Raw genomic sequence first — 19,934 nt, forward strand, 5'->3', positions numbered from 1 at the left:
TTCACACGTCTCTCTTCTTAATGTAAATTCCACAGTCCAAATACCAGCCAAAAGAAATGACAGAGTGTAAAGGACAAAAGATGAAGATAATTCACAAGAGACTGCACTATGATAAACTTTGCATACTTACAAGTATATAGCAATTATATATTCCATGGAAAATAGAATAAGGATCTTTAGGTAATAAAAAGATAGTTTTCTGCTAAATAAGGTGGAATGAATATATATATATATATATATAAAATGAATAAGGCATATCCAGTACTTGCCACAGGAAGCCAGTAGGAAAAAAAAAACCAAACTGGCATTTTTCAATGTCCTTTTCCTTACACGTAACTTACAAAATTGGGTAAAAATTAAACCTACTTGCATACTAGAAATAAACTTCAATTCATGGTTCCAATAGACTTCAAAATAGACACACAAAAATTTACTAAATGACTAAAAGAAAAAACTACCTATTAATTTTTTAGGAACTCTTGCTTAATGAGTACCTACAAAATTATCTCACTTTAATGTGTGCTTTGAAAACTAATTAGAAATCCATACTATAGAGAATCACTTTAAGAATCAGTCAAGGGCCTCCCTGGTGGCGCAGTGGTTGAGAGTCCGCCTGCCGATGCAGGGGATACGGGTTCGTGCCCCGGTCTGGGAGGATCCCATATGCCGCGGAGCAGCTGGGCCCGTGAGCCATGGCCGCTAAGCCTGTGCGTCCGGAGCCTGTGCTCCGCAACGGGAGAGGCCACAACAGTGAGAGGCCCGCGTACAGAAAAAAAAAAAAAAAAAAAAAAAAAGAATCAGTCAATTACAAAGAAAATTTATAACATTTCTTTCATGTTGTGAATTTTCAGACAGCATACCCATAGTACTTACATGGAGATAATTTCTTTCCAGTGCAGTTTTCATATGACTTTGAAAATATTTGTTAAAATGGAAAAGTCTCCCTTATTTTTCAGTTACAAGGTTTCTATCACATGTACATTTTCACATGGTTTTGTAAGGATGTGGGGCAGGTGAAGGTTTTCTTACATAGTTTACATTCAATACAATTCTCTCCAGTGCAAGTTCTTTCGTGGCTTTCCAAGGAAATGGGACTGAGGGCTTTCCCACATTCCTTACATATATACTGTTTCTCTCTAGTGTGCACTCTCATGTGTCCTTGGAAACATGTGATATATGAGGGCTTTCCCACATTCCTTACATTCAGTTTGTCTAGTACGAGTTCTTTCATGTATCTGAATATAACAGAGAGTGCTGAAAGCTTTGCCATACTGTTTGCAAAAATAGGGTTTCTCTCCAGTGTGAGCTCCTTTATGTAACTGGAATGAACTGGGACAAATAAAGGCTTTCACACATTCCTTACATTCATAGTGCTATTCTCCATTATGAGTTTTTTCATGGTTTTGAAAAGAACTGGGACAACTGAAGGCTTTACTACAAGTTTTACATTGATAGGGTTTCTCTCCAGTGTGAGTGTTTTTATGTGCTTGTAAAGAACTAGGACAACCAAAGCCTTTCCCACAATCCTTACATTTGCAAGGTCCATCACCAGTATGCGTTATCATGTGTCTTTGAACATTTGAGGGATAAATAAAGGCCTTTCCACATTCCTTACATTCATAGGGTTTCTCTCCAGTATGAGTTCTTTCGTGTTTTCGAATGGAATTGAGATAAGTGAAGGCTTTACCACATTGCTTACATTCATAGGGCCTCTCCCCAGTATGACCTTTTTCATGTATTTGACGACAACATAGAAAACTGAAGGCCTTACCACATTCCTTACACTTATATGGCTTTTCTCCACTGTGAGTCCTTTCATGACAATGAAAGTAATTGGGACAATCAAAGACTTTCCCACAGTCTTTACATTTATAAGGTCCATCTCCAGTATGCTTCATCATGTGTCTTTGAAATTTGGCAAGAGAACTGAAGGCTTTCCCACATTCCTTACATACATAGGGTTTCTGTCCAGAATGAGTCCTCTCATGTTTTCGACAGGAATTTGGACAACTGAAAGCTTTACCACAATTTTTACATTTATAGGGCTTTTCTCCACTGTGTCTCCTTTCATGACTTCGAAAGGATCTGGAATAACTGAAGGCTTTACCACATTGCTTACATTCATAGGGTTTCTCTCCAGTATGAGTTCTCTCATGCTTTCGAAAGGAACTTGAACAACTAAAGGTTTTACCACATTTTTTACATTCATAGGGCTTTTCTCCCGTATGTGTCCTTTCATGTCTTCGAATGTAACTGGCACAACTGAAGGCTTTACCACACTGCTTGCATTCATATGGTTTCAATCCACTATGAGTTCTCTCATGTTTTATAAAGTAACTAGGACAATTGAAAGCTTTACCACATTGCTTACATTTATAAGGTTTCTCTCCAGTGTGCGTTATTTCATGAATTCGACAGTATCTGAGAGAACTGAGGGCTTTACCACAGTGCTTACATCTATAGGGTTTCTCTCCAGTATGAGTTCGTTCATGTTTTTGAAAGTTGTGGTGATATCTGAAGGCTTTTCCACATCTTTTACACTCATAGGGCTTCTCTCCAGTGTGAATCCTTTCATGCCTTCGAATAGACTGGCGAAGCTTGAAGGACTTCCCACATTTCTTACAATCATAGGGTTTCTCCCCAGTGTGAATCTTCTCATGGGTATGTCTGGATTGACGATGCTTGAAGGCTTTCCCACATTCCTTGCATTTATATGGCTTCTCCTCATATTCCTGATACTCACGTGGTTTGGGTGTAGTGCGAGATGTCATATGCCTATTAAAGGATGAATGACGCATGAAGACTCGTCCACATACACTGAATTCACATAGTTTTATTCCAGTTTTCTTTTTCTGATTATGATTTGAAATTTGGCTAAATGTTTCCCCATACTGACTACCTTCTTTATTTTTACAGAGTCTCTCTACCATATGACTGCTGTAAAAAATAAGAAGCATATTATTAATGAATTGTTTATTAATTATATTTAGTAATAGTTATGACAATGAAAATTTTACCATTTTAAAGGAAAGTGCACATTTTCTGCACATTCTGATTGAAAGTGAATTTACTAAAGCTCTGCAAGATAATCAAAGCAATTATCAAAACAGTAATATTCATAAATGGTGATTCTGAATACTGATTCCAAGTGTACTATTTTTCAAACACTCAACATTTAAGACACATTTGAGAAAAAAGGTTTGATGCAAAAATTCTAAGATTCATTAATTTTAAGGCTGGGCTGATTTGTTTTACTTCTTTGTTTTACAAGGTCATGGCATAAACAATCTTGAGAAAGAAGAAAGAAGCTAGAGGAATCAGGCTCCCTGACTTCAGACTATACTACAAAGCCACAGTAATCAAAACAGTATGGTACTAGCACAAAAGCAGACCATAGATCAATGGAAAAGGATAGAAAGCCCAGAAATAAACTCATGCACTTATGGTCAATTAATCTATGACAAAAAAAGGCAAGAATATACAATAGAGAAAAGACATTCTCTTTAACAAGTGGTGTTGGTAAAACTGGACAGCCACATGTAAAAGAATGAAACTAGAACATTCTCTAACACCATATACAAAAATAAACTCAAAATGGATTAAAGACCTAAATGTAAGACTGGATACTGTAAAACTCCTAGAGGAAAACATAGGCAGAACACTCTTTGACATAAATCGCAGCAATATTTTTTTTGGATCTGTCTCCTAGAGTAATGGAAACAAAAGCAAAAATAAACAAATGGAACCTAATGAAATTTAAAAGCTTTTGCACAGCAAAGGAAACCATAAACAAAATGAAAAGACAGCCTACTGAATAGGAGAGAGTATCTGCAAACGATGCAACTGACAAGGGATTAATTTCCAAAATATACAAATAGCTCATACAGCTCAATATTAAAACACCAAAGGACCCAATCAAAAAATGGGCAGAAGACTGAAATAGACATTTCTCCAAAGAAGACACACAGATGGCCAACAGGCACATGAAAAGATGCTCCACACCACTAATTATCAGAGAAATGCAAATCAAAACTACAAGGTATCACCTCACACTGGCCAGAATGGCCATCATTAAAAAGTCTAAAAACTATAAATGCTGGAGGGGGTGTGGAGAAAAGGGAACCCTCCTACACTGTTGGTAGGAATGTTAATTGGTGCAGCCACTCTGGAGAACAGTATGGAGGAGGTTCCATAAAAAAGTAAAAATAGAATTACCATATGATCCAGCAATCCCACTCCTGGGCATATATCTGGAAAAGACAAAAACTCTAATTCGAAAAGAAACATGCACCCAGTATTCACAGCAGCACTATTTACAACACCCAAGACATGGAAGTAACCTAAATGTCCACCACGGATGAATGGATAAAGAAGATGTGGTATCACTTACATGTGGAATCCAAAAAAATGATACAAATGAACTTATTTATAAAACAGAAATAGACTCACAGACATAGAAAACAAACTTATGGTTACCAAAGGGAAAAGAGTGGGGAGGGATAAATTGGAAATTTGGGATTAACAGATACACACTACTCTATATAAAACAGATAAACAACAAAGACTTGTTGTATAGCACAGGGAACTATATTCAATATCTTGGAATACCCTATAATGGAAAAGAATTGGAAAGAGAATATATATATATATATGTATAACTGAATCACTTTGCTATACACCTGAAACTAACACAACATTGTAAATCAACTGTACTTGAAAAAAAAAAAATGTCATGGGGCTTCCCTGGTGGCGCAGTGGTTGAGAGTCCGCCTGCCAATGCAGGGGACACAGGTTCGTGCCCTGGTCCGGGAAGATCCCACATGCCGCGGAGCGGCTGGGCCCGTGAGCCATGGCCGCTGAGCCTGCGCGTCCGGAGCCTGTGCTCCACAACGGGAGAGGCCACAACAGTGAGAGGCCCGCGTACCGCAAAAACAAACAAAAAAAAAGGAAATGTGAGCTCCTATCAACAAAAAAAAATGTCATGGCATACTAACATTCTGTCACAGGACATTGTTTTCTCATATGAGTATACCTCACCTTAGATTTGTCCCATGATTTTCATACTGATCTTCAGTATCAGGGTCTTCCCATTTTTCTCCTAAAATGCAGACCAACAACAACAAAAAATCATTGTAAGTTATAAAATATCAGAGAAAAGTTGTTACATGACAGGTCCATGATGAACTATGCCCAGGCCTGGTTTATTTACTAATGTAGTCCCTTTCCACATTTCACCTCTTGAAAGTGTTGATGAGCAAGCAACACTGGTTCTCTAATTGACTAAGTAAGAATAGAATGTCATCATCCCTACCTATTGAGGTCAAGTTCTTAAAGGTTTCCTGCATCACATCTCTGTAGAGTTTCTTCTGGGATAGATCCAGCAGAGCCCACTCCTCTGTGGTGAACTTCACACTCACATCCTCAAAGGTCACTGAATCCTAAAACATCCCAAAGACGTATGTGAGAGAATGGACAGAATGAAGAGCACCAGCAATCTATACTCAATTCATAGGAGGTTCACATACGACTCTGTGGTCTCCAAACATTTGTTCTATAACTTTGTCATTAGAACTCTCACTCTATGGTGACACTCCCTCATGAATTCAAGAGCATCATGAACACAAGGAATTTACTGCTATATTTGTATTGTGATCACTTCAAGTCTTTATTCCTCTCTGTCAAGACATAGAGCACCTTGGAGAAATAAGAGAAACTTGCTATACAGATGAAAGAAATAATCCATTTTAAGCACATCAGTTCATTCTGATAAAAACTTTCTCATTCCCTCTTTAGTACCCACCATATCGTGCAGCACTATACAAGCACAGGTTCACATCTGCATGAGGTTTTAACAAATAACAACACGGTGAAGAACTGGAAGATTTTCTTTCTATTCTCATCATCAGACATGAGGCCAAAAGTCCTGTGGAAATCCAACCTGTAACAAGATCCAGCTAGTCATATTGTCCTGAAGTACTCCAGGCTAATAGTAGTCAGATCCAGGTGGGTGAATGAAAATATTCTTGTGGAGGAGTATAAATTAAAATTTATATAATATTTATCACATACTCAGTTTTGCTTTCCTTTCTCTATCTCATTTCATGGGGCTAGGAAGTTATTCAGAGTCAGAGCCGAGGCATGAGGAGGAAAACAGGACAACTCACACCTCCACAAAATCCCTATATTCATGTGCCTCGGGATGGCTTCTGAACAATTTTTAGAACACCATACTGAGATGATAAGATCACAGAAGACCTCTTTTCGGCAGAATCATACAACTATAATCTGGGCCTTGATGACCTTGAGGAACAGGTTAAGACAAAGTTTGCAAGGGCTTCATTAAAATCTTCAATGGTTTCATGGTGAATTTGCACAAATTATAAAAATACATAAAGAGTTCAACAGTGCTTTCTCAAAAAAACAAAAAAAACAAAAAACGCTTTTCTCTTATATCAGCAAGTGATACCTGACCAGCCACTCTAGAGGCTGTCCTCCCACCTTCTCTCATTTCTGAGCTCCCAGGTGGGGCACAGCAGCATGACAGTCCATCCTAGGTATAGGAATTCCCCAGTGGCATAATTTCCTAAATGCTGGTCCCTGAAAGAGACCAATTACCCATTGATGTCCATGTGAAGGGAACAGAAAAAAGGCTCCCATCCATCAATTCTGATGCTAGAAATAGCTTGTTTGGTAGAGCAACATCAACGAAGGAACACCTCTCTTGTTGTGGGTCCAGGGAGTAAGAGGAGCCGCCTAGGGCAGCCCTAATTACTCTTTCTTCACTGGAACAACAGCACTTGCTCATAACAAAGTCCAACCACCTAGTGTGCAAAAGACAGTGAACATTAGCAGGCCCAAGACTGCTTAGCCTTAGAAATGCTTGCTCACAAATTTCATCTTTCACTAGTATCTGGGATCTGTGATTTTGGGAGTAAGCCGACCAACCTTACAGATAAAAGTGCCTCAGTGAGCCTAAAGTGTATATGGTAAACTCCTATTTTCCTTTGGAGAGTGGTAATTTTGTGTCATGTTCAGCAGAAGGTGCCTACCTGATCAGCACCCACCTCCCTAAACAACTATGGGCACTGAGTCTCTAATCTGTTACTTGGAGAACTGAGCCCATCCTACGTGGTAACACCAAGAGACAACACTTGAGAGCTTGCTTCTGGTTTCCTCCACACCAAATTTAATTCAATACTAAACAAGACTAATACAAAATATTTAATGATCCTCATGTAAAAAATTTTTTTAAATTACTGGGTAATGTCAAAGTAGACTGAAATAAGTAAAATGATGGCATTTGTTCTTAGAAAGAATTCAGCATCGCCCAGATGTCATGTCTCCCAAATGATACATTTATTAAATTTCACAAATACCTAAAACAGTTTTTAGGACTCGATAAAAACTACTCCTCCAAACCTAATACAAAGAAGGAAGGTCCAAAAATGGACAAAGTCTTCTATGGAAAAACATGGCAGTCTACCTAACACACCTCTATGGTAATTCAGACGATACAAGTATTAGCAGAAAGAAAAACAAACAGAACAAAGGAAAGGAAAAGTGTCTTCCATAGACCAGCATTTAATATGGAAAGTTGTTCAAGGACAGAACAGGAGAGTAGTGGCAAATATCATGAACATGTGACTACATAAGGGACAAACTATTATCCAGTTGGAAAAATGCAGCGTATTTCCCTCCATTCCATAGACAATAGCCTCCTCATTGTGGATTTAAATGTGAAAGATAAAACTAGGCCACTTTTAGAAGTCACAGGTAAATGTTTTATTGATAGAAGAATAGAAAGAGTATCTCATATAAGCAAAAGAATGATCTATACAGCCAGAGACAAACTTAAATATATTAAAATTAAGGTAGTTAAAAGATACATAAAAAGGAAAATATCTGCAATGCACACAGATATAAAAATAGAAAAGGGCTACTTTGTAGAGTTAAAATGAACAGAGACAATTTTAAAATGGAAAAAGAAGCAAAACATATTTAACAGATATGTAAAGGATAATATATGAAAAAATGTCCATCACCTTGGCTACTGGGTAATAGGACACTAATATGTCCAGTAAATCCCATTTCACAGTGATTAGAACAAAACTTAGTCAATTTAATAATCCCAAGTGTTGGGACTTCCCTGGTGGTGCAGTGGTTAAGAATCTGCCTGCCAGTGAAGGGGAACAGGTTCAATCCCTGGTCTGGGAAGATCCCACATGCCACGGAGCAACTAAGCCTGTGCGCCACAACTACTGAGCCTGCATGCCACAACTACTGAGGCCTGCATGCCCTAGAGCCCTGCTCCACAACAAGAGAAGCCACTGCAATGAGAAGCCTGCGCACTGCAATGAAGAGTAGCCCCCACTTGCCACAACTAGAGAAAGCCCGCGCGCAGCAACAAAGACCCAAAGCAGCCAAAAAAAAAAAAGAAGAAGAAAAAGAAAAAGAAAATCCCAAGTGTTGAAGACCATTGGGGAAAAAAATCATTAAATTATGCACAAATGGAGGAACAGCCAAGTGATATACTCCATTGCTATTTCCTGTGAATATGAACTTGATCACTATTTACAGCCCAGCAATTTTCAACAATGTCCACAGAATTTATTGCATAGTTGCACTTGGAGAGATATACAAGGGGACATACACTAATATCAACAGATCTGAAGGTTTTATCAATAAAACAGTAAAGCAAAGAGTACTGCAAAAAGTGCAGCATGTTACCTATTCTATAACTGTTATGGTCTCCTGCACAGACAGATGAAGCCTCGCCCGAGATTTAGTTCAGATGTCTGCACTGATGATAACATATACACACCTAAAGAGCATGAAAGGGGTTTCTTACTTCTATAATGGAAGTGTTTGGGAAAAGGAAAGGAAGCCTCTGAAGATGGTGAAAAATGCCTTGAGACATCAAGGAAAGAAGGAAAGGAGCCTGGCCTGGGTTTTTTATTGAGCTTAGGGGATGGGCTAGGGTGAGAATTCAAGTACACGAGCAAGGCCTTCTGTGGATTCAGTCACTTGCCAGAACCAAAGGAAGGGACACTGAGGCTTTCCTATCACCATGTACAGATGTGGGCACAAGTAGATGAAAGAAAGAGGAAGTAAGGTTTAAAGTTGTTAGCACTCAAACATCAAAAAAAGGAGTCAGAGACTTCTTATCTATGGTCTGGTATCTAAGGAGCTTGGAAGTCAGCTTCTGGTGCCTTCTAGTCCTCAGAAGAAAAAAGCCAAGAAACTTAAAAACAACAACTCTTCCACCAGAGAACTGAGGTCACAGGGTAAACTGCTGTCTCCAAATTAGAAATAGAAACAAAAAAGTACACCCAGACACCTGAAACTAAAACAATATTGTAAATCAACTGTACTCCAATAAAAATTTTTAAATAAAATTGGAACGATACAGAGAAGGTCAGCAGGATGACATGCAAATTAATGAAGTGTTCCATATTTTTATAAAAATACTGAATCACTATGCTGTACACCTGAAACTAATATAATACTGTAAATCAACTGTAAAAATAAACAAATAAAAAAATATATATATACCCAGAATAGTCTCTTCTTTTTAACAAGGCCTGTCCTGAAAACAATCTATTTCACAAGCATGCAACTAACTGGGATTTTGCTACAGCCTAACTGACCTGTAGGTGTAGGGAAATAGCCAACGTGAGTCTCTTTTAGCATTTTCTGCTCTCAAAGGTGGGGGCACCTCTGAGGATAACAGTGTCTTTTTCCCCTCCTAACAACAAATATGTGGTGTCCCAATGCCACTTCTCCAACTCTCCCTCACCAAATAGATGTCCAACAGTTCAATTCAATTCTAACACTAACTCACACATGTTACACTCTATAGATTTAAGCGCTCAGTACTAGACAACGTCTCTACTTCAGATGCCAGACACAAATGGCGTGCCTTGGTTACCAACATTTCTACTCAGCTGTCTACAACTCATAGATTTCCTTGACACACCATCGGGTTTCGTAATTTACTTAAAACAAAAGACACTGTATCACCCTTATTACTCAAGTCATTCCAAGGACTTCAAAAGGTTTTTGCTATGAACGCGGGACAAAGACCAAACATCTTTCTCATTGTATCACAGAAAGTCAAACCCAGAGATACAGGATCACTAAAAGATTGAGATCAAATCAGTGTTCTAGAGAATGCTTCCCCTCTGCCCACATCTACTTCTACATCAACTGGCCTCTTGTTTAATATAAATGGACTATACAGAAAGACCTAGATGCTTTCCGGTAACATCAAGAAGAAGGTAAGGATGTCCCCTCTCACCATTCCTTTATCAATCTTATACTGGAATTTTTAGCTAATGCAATCAGACAGGAAAAGTAAATAAAAAGGATAAAAAATGAGAAGAAATAAAACTGCCTTGGCTGGCATATGACAAGACTGTCTTTGGAGAAAACCTCAAAGAATTCCAAGAGCAAAAAAAAAAAGACCTTGAACTACTAAGAGAATAGAGGAAGGTTGAAGATTAAAATGTTAACATGCACAAGTCAAGTGCTTTCCTATAGATCCACACATAATAGTGAACTCAACTTCGACGAAGGACCAAAGGCAATTAAATACAAAAAATTTAGTCTTTTCAACAAATAATGCTGGAAAAATTGGATATCCACATACAGAATGAAGAAATGAATCTAGACAGAGATTTAAAACCTTTCATAAAAATTAACCCAAAATGGATCACAGTACTTAGTGTAAAATGTAAAACTACAACACTCCAAAAAGATAACATATGAGAAAATCTAGGTGACCTTGGTTTTGGTGATTAATTTTTAGATACAAAAGCAAATGCAAGATCCAAAAGATAAAAATAACTTTGACTCCATTAAAACGAAAAACTCCTGCTCAGTGAAACACAGTGCTAAGAGAATGAAAACACAAGCCACAGACTGGCAGAAAATCCTTGGAAATCATCTGTATGATAAAGCACTGGTATCCAAAACATCCAAAGGACTCTTAAAACTGAACAAAAAGAAGACAACCTAATTAAAAATGAGCAAAAGATCTGAACACACATTTTATTGACGATATACAGATGGTAAATAAGCACGTGAAAAAATTCTTATTACCAGGAAACTGAAAATAAAAGAATGAGATATCACCCGACACTTCCTACAATGCCTAAAATTACAAAACTTCAGAACACCAAATAATGGCAAAGATGAAGAGCTGGTGGTAATGGAAAGTGAAAATCTGGTGGATTTTTGATGTGGATCTTGAGAAGCCATTAGTGGAAAACTAAACCTCTCAGAAAATAGAAATTAAACAGCTGGTGGTGCTTTTGAGGATAAGCTTGATTGGAAGATCAAAGAATGTGGAAATATTTAAAGGAGCAAAAAGTCTGAAATTATTTAAAATATATTGGAAAAAAACACTCTTCTGTTTTCAACACCAAAGGCTGTCCTTTGATGAGATCAATTTAATAAAAGTGATAAGTATCTAGTCAACATAACTGAGAAAAGAGGGAAGACAGAAATTACTCATATCAGAAATGAAAGAAGGGGGAAATGAACATGAAAAAGGACCTGACACCATCCAATATCCATTTATGATGACAAACTAATAATAGAGGGGAACTCTCTCTTTTTGAGAAAGAACATTTACATGACACCTGTAGCTAACATCATATTTAGTGGTGGGAAACTAGATGCTTTACTGGTAAGACAGGAATGGAACAGAGCAAGGAGATTCCTCTCACCACTCCTATTCAACACTGTACTACAAACACACACACACACACACACACACACAGAAAAAAATAAAAACAAAACACATTGTACTAGAAGCCCTAGTCAATGCAGTAAGAAAAGGAAATAAAAGATATACAGATTGGGAAGCAAGAAATAAAACTGTCTTTGTTCTATATGACATGATTGTCTACGTAAAATAGCTGAAAGAATCTACAACAGAGATTACTCTTGGAATTAATAAGAGCAGAGCAAGGTTGAAGGATACCAAAGGAATAAGGTATCAAGCCATGAAAACACATGGAGGAACCCAAAAGGGACTTCCCTGGTGGTCCAGTGGTTAAGACTCCGTGCTCCCAATGCAGGGGACATGGGTTCGATCCCTGGTCGGGGAAGTATGATTCCCCATGCCGTGCGGCCGAATTAAAAAAAAAAAAAAGTATACTGCTAAGTGAAAGAAGCTAATCTCACAAAGCTACACACTGTATGATTCCAAGTATGTGACAATCTGGAAAAGACAAAACTATGAGCCAAGAAAAAAATCTCTGATTGTGAAGGATTTGAGGGTTCAAGGGAAGAATGAATGAATAGGTTGGGCATATAGGATTTTTAGGGAAATGAAACTATGCTATAGGATACAGAAATGAAATGAAGGATATATGTCATTAAACATTTGCCAGGATTTATAGATCTTTTAACACAAGGAGTCAATGCTACTGTAAACTGTATACTTTAACGTATCAACATTCACTGAACAATTTTAACAAATGTTCCACACACAAGATTTAAAAATAGTGTAAACTGTGTGGATGCAGACTGGTTATGTGGGAACTCTCTCTACTCTCTATTTTTCTTTTTCTGTAAGCCTAAAATTGCTCTAAAAGAAAACTGAAGTGAATTAGAAAAAAAAAAAAGTTGAAGACAGACTCATTGCAATTCACCCCTGATGACTGATGACCAAAACGGGACACCTTTCATACAACTCTTTTGAACTTATTTCAATAAGCCAGTATGGTGCTCCATGAGCCTGAGACCTGTTAACGGAAGTGAAACTTCAACTGAATATCATGTTGGAGAGCAGCACTGTATTTTCTGAGAAGTGCCACGGTTACTACCAGTCATGTCTGGGACTCCAACATGGATAAGAGTGTCCTGGTGAGTCCCTATATTGTGGACCTAGTATATGTACAGATGAGAATAACCCTGAATTCTATTTTGGGTATCTCTAAATCAAGAGATCCCAACATTTCTTTTAATACAAAGGGGCAATTCTTAGACATCGTCCAAAAGGCTGTGAATACATGTAGATGGGGCCAATGTTTGGCCAGTATCAAGATGACTCTCTGATGTTTGGTTAGCCGTGTGGTTTGGTCATTTATCAGGGATATCACAAGAGATGAAGAGCAGCAACTCTCCACTGAGCTCATCATGCACGAATGCATATTGTCATCCTTAACGTCTATGCACACCCCAGAGCTATGCATTCAGTTAATCCCAAGAAACTCCCAAGGGAAGTCTCCATGTGGGGGAGTAGTGACCTCTTCCAAGACCACAGCATCCTTTAATGTACTGAAGAGAGAACAGGCCACCCTCCTGCAGGAGGCATAAACCAGGACAGGTTTTGCTCCATCATTGCACACGGTGGTGCTGCTAGGCATCCCAACCCGATGGGGTGCTAGTTCTAGGGTCAAAAGCACAATGGGCAGCTCAGCAGAGGGTCACAAGCTCAGTGCTTATGAGACCCTTTCTTTTCTTTTTTTTTTTTCTTTTTGGCTGCCTTGGGTCCTCGTTGCTATGCGCAGGCTTTCTCTGGTTGCGGCAAGCGGGGACTACTCTTCGTTGTGGTGCGTGGGCTTCTCATTGCGCTGGCTTCTCTTGTTGGGAGCACGGGCTCTAGGCGCACGGGCTTCAGTAGTTGTGGTGCCCAGGCTCTAGAGCACAGGCTCAGTAATTGTGGCACACAGGCTTAGTTACTCTGCGGCATGTGGGATCTTCCCAGGCCAGGGCTCGAACCCGTATCCCTTGCATTGGCAGGCGGATTCTTAACCACTGCACCACCAGGGAAGCCCTGAGACCCTTTATTTTCAAGAGAGCTCAGTGTGTGACAGTCACTGCAGCTCTAATGGCAAAAGTGTGAGGCACAGGGCAGTTTCTTCCATCAGAAGCCTATGGACAATTTAAGGCCATTGTGGGAACTCCAGGAGGTATGAAAGGTCACTAAAAACTCTACAGTGAAGGAGGCTAAGAGGACTCTAACACGAGTTAGTGTTATGTATGGCTGTTGTACGGCAATTTAAACACAGTCGTGGTAGGGGTGACCTCAAGGTGGGCAAATTTCCAAGGAATAGCAAATATGGGCTCAAGTAAAATTAGTAAACAAGGAAAACGTTGCCTCCCCACACCAAAAGGACCCAGCAGATCTTGTGTGGAAGCAGCCATCTGATTATCAAAGAATTTTCAGGAACTTGACCAAGGCATGAGGGTCTTATCTTATGCGTGGGTCAATGGCCCATCCACTTCGTATGAGCTCCCATTCCAATACTAGTTCTGAATGAGTGTGAAACAAATATCCTCAGAGGAGGACGTCGTTAGTGTGATGTCATACCTGTGTTCCTGGAGCAAAGTGCATGCAGTGCAGATCCTACCTGCAGAGACTGTGAAATGGCAAGGCTGCTGAGGTTCCCTGAGGATAACCAGGTGAAGATGTATCATGTCTCTTCCTCCATGACATATAATTTAAGTAACCCAAGCTTAAATCAGTTAAAGCTAATTCCTTTGCTGTGTCACAGTGAGGTTATGGTGTCGCCCCTAATACTCAGAGGGTCAGGATCTTTGTTGCAGTAGAGGGAGAAGCAGCTGCAGCAGAGGTGCTGCTGATGAGCCCTCTGGTATTTGGAGAGTATATACTCAGTCCACCAACTACTGGCTCCCTTCCCTCTCTTCTCTTTCTTTCTCTTTGAAATAACTGCTCTTTAAGAAGTAACCCCTAGGCTCACCTCATTCACAGGGTATAATCGTATTCATAACACCCTAATGTAACAGGGGCTATTTGCTCTCTTGCCTTGTTACAAAAGTCCTTTTACACACGCACGCGTGTGTGTGTATATATATATATATTTTTTCCCCCCTCTTTGCCGACCCACTCAGCTTCCAGTATCTTAGCTTCCCGACCAGGGACTGAACCTGGGTCACAGCGGTGAAAGCACCGAGTCCTAACCACTGGACCACCAGAGAATTCCCAGGCCTTCTATATTTTATTAACTGACCTGATTAAGCTGTACTAACTTCACAGAATGCACTAAAGTATTTTACTTTGTCCTCCTAACCTTCATCCCCCACAGCATGATAATCATTAACCAAACCCTATTTCCTAAAAATAACAGCGCTTTTGACTAGTTGTTTTCCAGGGCTAGATGGTATCTACAGATAAGGGTGACTTAGGAGCTGGGACCTCCTGCCTCCTGGGAAAATGCCACAAGAAGATGAAAAACCGCCGTCTCACTTCTCCTCCTAGCATAAAAAAAACCTAAATTCTTTTCTGAATTAAGATGGTTCTTTAGGAAGTTAGTCCACCTTCTCGGTTTGCTGACTTTCAGAATAAAGTCGCTACTCTTGCCCCAACACCTCACCTCTCATTTTATTGGTCTGTCATGCAGCTGTAAGCAGGTAAGTTAGGGGAACCTCAGTGAAAGAGAACCCTGGCTTTCTTGACATAAGAGAAGCCATTTCTGGCCTAAGCCATTTTGTGATCTAAGCCTGGCCACAATGCTTGCCCTTGAACAGGTCTCAGTAATCAATGAACTTAAGGAACAAAGGAATGAAAGAACAGATAAAAAGTAGTCAAACAATAGTGCAGTGATACAGCAGAGTCCTAGTTCCTCCTCAAGGGATATAGATATATATACAAAATAATATATCTTTGACTTCTGCAGGAACTAAGGCCCCCACCCAGGTGGAGGATGGAATGATGATGTTGAGCCTCCTGACTTCATAAACCAAAGCTTGAACTCTGTCGACCTTTGCCCCAATTTTATGCTGAATTCTCCTCTGCTAAATCCCCTTCATGAACATGCATGTACCCTTAGCTTAAAACTTCCCCAATTTGTTGTTCAGGGTGACAATGCTTTGGGAAAGATCCCCAGTGTTCTCCTTACTTGCTGCAAGTAATAATAAATCCTTCCTTCTCCCGATCTTTGGCTTGGTTGTGTCTATTGGCTCAACACCCACCAAGAGGTGAACCCAGTTTTTGGGTAACACAGTGAGCAGTATGAGCTTGAACTTGGTAACACTAAGACCCCTCCTAAAGTTGGGGAGACACCAGCCTCAGACACATCTTCACTCCAAACACATAGATGGGTTACACTCAAGACATCCAACCAGAAACACTATAAGGAGGGCCCCATTCCCATACTCCTGCTTCCAAAGGACAAAGAATTATAGAAACTGCCAATTCAGAATCCTCTGTATATAGAACCCAGGGTTGCTGGGATCAACAGTGCCCCACAGGGCAGCACAGCGCACAGGAGGATACCCCAACAAACAGCAGCTCATGGAGCAGGAGCTTCCAGGCTTTCTTATCAGCCTGTCCAGGTAAGAAGCGCTAGGGGAAAAGGGAGGGGTGAGGCTTAAGTTTTCAGTAGTCAAACATCAAATATGTGGATCCCCACCACCCCACCCAAGAACAAACAGAAGAAAAATGTGCATTCACAATGACTTGGTTTTATATAAAGAAACACTAGCAGGATGATGGAAGTAATCAAAACTGGTTCTTTGCACAGAAGTGGAGTGGGATATGTGGGCAGGGAGTTGTCTTAAGTTAGTTTCCTACCTTAGGGATTTTTTTAACCTTCCCATAAATTATTTATTGAAAAGAAGGAGAAAAAATTTTATATGCCATATTTTGCTATGCTTAATAATTATTTTATATTAACTTTTACATTTAAAAATTAATTTAATTTTAACTTTTCTACATAGGAAACCACACCAAGACTTAATCCTTTAAACAGTAAGGTGTACAAGACTGCAGAATGTAAATAATTTACATATCCCTTTCTAATGAAAGGGACTAGGGCCTTACAGTTTGTCCTTCCACTATATTTCACACTGGTGATGTTTTCAGGAATGAATGGCATACTCTAATACACTAGGACTTGCAAAGTAAGAGCTGAAGTAAACTAAGAATTTCAAATATTTACAGAGGCTTTGAGGACTTTCCTCGTATCGGTGAAAATAGAAATTCAATTGTTTTTTTTCCTCACATCCATTAAAACAGGAATTCATTTACCTTAGGAATAGTATAATAGCCTTTTAAATGTCAAATTTCTCTAGGGACAGGCACATACATTGACCTAAAAATGGAAAAAGCACCTGAGAACTTAAATATGCCCATCTCACATCTTGAGGTTCTCTTGCCTAAATGTAATAAAAATCCTATTTGGTTCCACAATTTTCTTGCCTTACATCATACCTCTCGATCAACTTACATTTTAAAATCCCAAGTGCTGGTGCAAACTAGAGTTAAAGGGCTGCAATATTTAGGATAAAAGAATCCAAATACTGAAATAAAAACAGATAAGCAGGCTGCTTCCCTCAAATTCAGAAGAAAACCCCATTTTCAGAAAGTTGAACATATTCCAGACTTGGTGTCTAAACACTCCAGGTTGAGATGGAACCCCTAGAGTGGGTCAGTCCCTGGTGAAGGAGGGTAGGGACAGGTGAGCAGCCACACGAATGATCTCTGGGAGCTCTACACGTCCTCCCCTCTCCTGTAAGCATGGAAGTACTCCCTCCCCCAGGCTTCTCTTGTCACAAGTCAGGAAACTCTCAGCCTGATTCAGTTTAAGGCTCTGACCCAAAGGAACTCCCCAATTCATAAACCTTCTGTCCATGAGACAGAACACCTGATCTTCACAGACTCTCAGTGTGTGCAAATTACACTAATTGCATGTACACCGTGGATGCAAAACTCAAACACTCTGTCTAAAAGTGTCTAGGCCTACGGAACTACAACTACAACCTAAAAAAGGCATCATCCCCACCCCCACGTGCAGGTGCACCGCCAGCTTTCCAAAGCCCTGCATCTTCTCTCACTATAAAGTTTCCTTCTGTGGTGGATGCAAACACGGAGGACACCTGCAAGGGTAAGGCTTCCCAGGAAGAACCAACTAGGTTTCGCAGTACTTCCCTTTCCAACCTCAAGGGGGCCTTAGTGAAGCTCACTGACCACAGGCCTCTACCCTCCCTGGACTTGCTTTGGATCCCTGAGATTTTAAATGACACAAAGCCAGTTTTTGAACAATACAGCAGAATAACTTAAATCCAATGTTCATGTGGGAAGGAAGAAAGAAAATGGTAAGGCACTTTAGTAGTTCAAGCAGAAAACCCCAAATATCTACTCCATCCAGAATAAAAGATGTCAGTTAATTATTATTTCCATGGCAAGAAATTCATTTGTAAATAATTAACTATACTTGAACACTTTTGGTCTAAGCCCTGCAATTTCATTTGAAAATATCCAAAAGTAAACACAGACCTCAGAAACTTACTACACACGTTCAGGGAAAGAAAGAGTGGAACCAAAATTCTTAACAAATGTAATGTAATACAAGAATATTTTATCTTCTCTCAGTCACCTCTTTCTTGCTTGTTTGGAACTATTTTATACTGTCCTTATAGCTCTATTGATTAAATACGTTTTTCCTTTATTGAAAAATGCAGACCAAGTCAGTAAATCTCTTTAAAGTTACAAACCCAGGGAGAGGCAGTGCTGACAGTTTCCACAAAAATAAACTCCACCCAAAGGACTTCCCATAGGATGTATGTGTCCTGTAAGGATTCTGGGGGAGAGGCACAAGGTTTTCATACAATGTACATGATTCCGTGTGGTTATTCGTCTTTCTTCTCATGTAAAACATCCACAGATTAAAAAAATAAATAAATCTTTAAGGGCCATCCATGGCTCTGTGGGAAAAGAATAAACCGTTAAAATATTGGGTCGCTCTGAAATGCACCACAGAGGACAAATAGTTGATAGTGATGCTGTGAATCGGAAAAGTGAAGCTGGCTTTGGGAATGAGAGGAGATTTTATTGCCTGAGCTAGGCTGGGGAAACAGCTGTGAATTTGAAACACTGCTCTAAAAACCACAACACTCGTAAAACTCAGAAGAAAACGAGTCCCGCTGACGTGAAACGAGAGACTGTGGACTCCATAGAGCACAGCTCCTCCCACGCACGATCCCCGGAGACCCAGTCACGACTGTTCCCTGATGACCCCCCCTGTGGTCACCGCACAGTCTCGGGGAGACGACAGACTGAGGGCGCAGAGCTGCCCAGAGAGGCTCTGGGGTCAGGGCCCAAGTCGCCGCGCACAGTGACGGGACAGGACGCCCGGGGTTTCAGCTGCCGGCCCCGCCCCCATGCTGCCAGACCGAGGGGACTGAGGTCCGAGCGGAGACACACGCAGCTCGGGTCCGCATACCCCACAGTTGACCGCGGTCAGACCCGGGTCCTGCCAGGGCCGGTTCCGATCAGACCCTCCACCGCGTCTCCACATCGCTGGGCAGCGCACTTACCATTTCTAGGTTTCCCTGAGTCCCTCCTATGACTCGCACGACCGCAGCAAAGCACAGCGTGAGGGACACTGCGGCAAAGCCACAGAGACGATTAGCGGCGAGTAGGGATGTTTGCGCCAATGCAGTGCGTGTCCCCACCCACTTTCCCCAACGGGGTTCTTGATTGGACAGTTTGAGAGGCCTCGCCCCCCACGCTTGAGTGACAGCAGGGCAGGAAGATGCAGGTCTGCGGAACCAGACTCTGCGGGTGGGCGGCGACCTGATCCGGCAAAGGATGTTTGCATTTAAACGGAACTTCTTTCCGGCTTGCGGCGGCCTGTGTTGTTTTCGCCCAGTTCTTTATGAACGCGGAGGTACAGGGAAATGCTGACTGAATTCCCAAATGAATAAAGTAAGTACAGCACTGGAAGATGGCCCATATCAGGCGACACTGAAACAATAGGGTCTTACGTCTATATGGGTCAGGGTCTTGGCTTAAGTCTGTCAGACCATTCTAAATTGTGACCCTTGTTTAGAAACAAAGACACTTAAGGTGACCCCGCCATCTGTAATAAAGAGTCTGCTCCATTTTAATATTTGTCCTTTGACAGGATTGAACCTTCCATCCATCCCTTTCTCTTCCCCACTCATATAAAATTATGAAA

At 40.4% G+C, this 19,934-nt stretch overlaps 1 protein-coding gene and 1 pseudogene across 4 annotated transcripts in view; one reads left to right on the forward strand and one right to left on the reverse strand.

Moving 5' to 3' along the window:
* Positions 1-19,366, reverse strand: LOC309804849 (uncharacterized protein). 3 transcript variants are annotated; one of them, XR_014294180.1, is made up of 6 exons: positions 19,291-19,354; positions 18,590-18,678; positions 5,312-5,438; positions 5,038-5,098; positions 810-2,775; positions 1-582 (listed from the first exon to the last, which is right to left on the reverse strand). XR_014294180.1 is itself a non-coding variant. In XM_082622504.1 (4 exons), exons 1-4 carry the CDS (start codon positions 19,291-19,293, stop codon positions 1,374-1,376), a joined length of 1,593 nt encoding a protein of 530 aa, XP_082478630.1. In that variant the 5' UTR covers positions 19,294-19,366; the 3' UTR covers positions 777-1,373. The 3 variants fall into 3 exon arrangements, 1 of the variants encoding a protein (XP_082478630.1); XR_014294179.1 differs by lacking the exon at positions 18,590-18,678 and having other exon boundaries at positions 19,291-19,366; XM_082622504.1 differs by lacking the exons at positions 1-582; positions 18,590-18,678 and having other exon boundaries at positions 777-2,775; positions 19,291-19,366.
* The window catches only part of LOC309805308 (ETS domain-containing protein Elk-4-like), an 11,754-nt pseudogene continuing 11,138 nt past the window's right edge, over positions 19,319-19,934 (forward strand). The window contains exons 1-2 of the transcript in view: positions 19,319-19,391; positions 19,491-19,643. The product of the transcript in view is annotated as an ETS domain-containing protein Elk-4-like (transcript). The remainder of the gene's footprint in view (positions 19,392-19,490; positions 19,644-19,934) is intronic.

This window comes from Mesoplodon mirus (genome assembly GCF_964341445.2).
Source record: "Mesoplodon mirus genome assembly, chromosome: 5".
NCBI classification, from domain to species: domain Eukaryota; kingdom Metazoa; phylum Chordata; class Mammalia; order Artiodactyla; family Ziphiidae; genus Mesoplodon; species Mesoplodon mirus.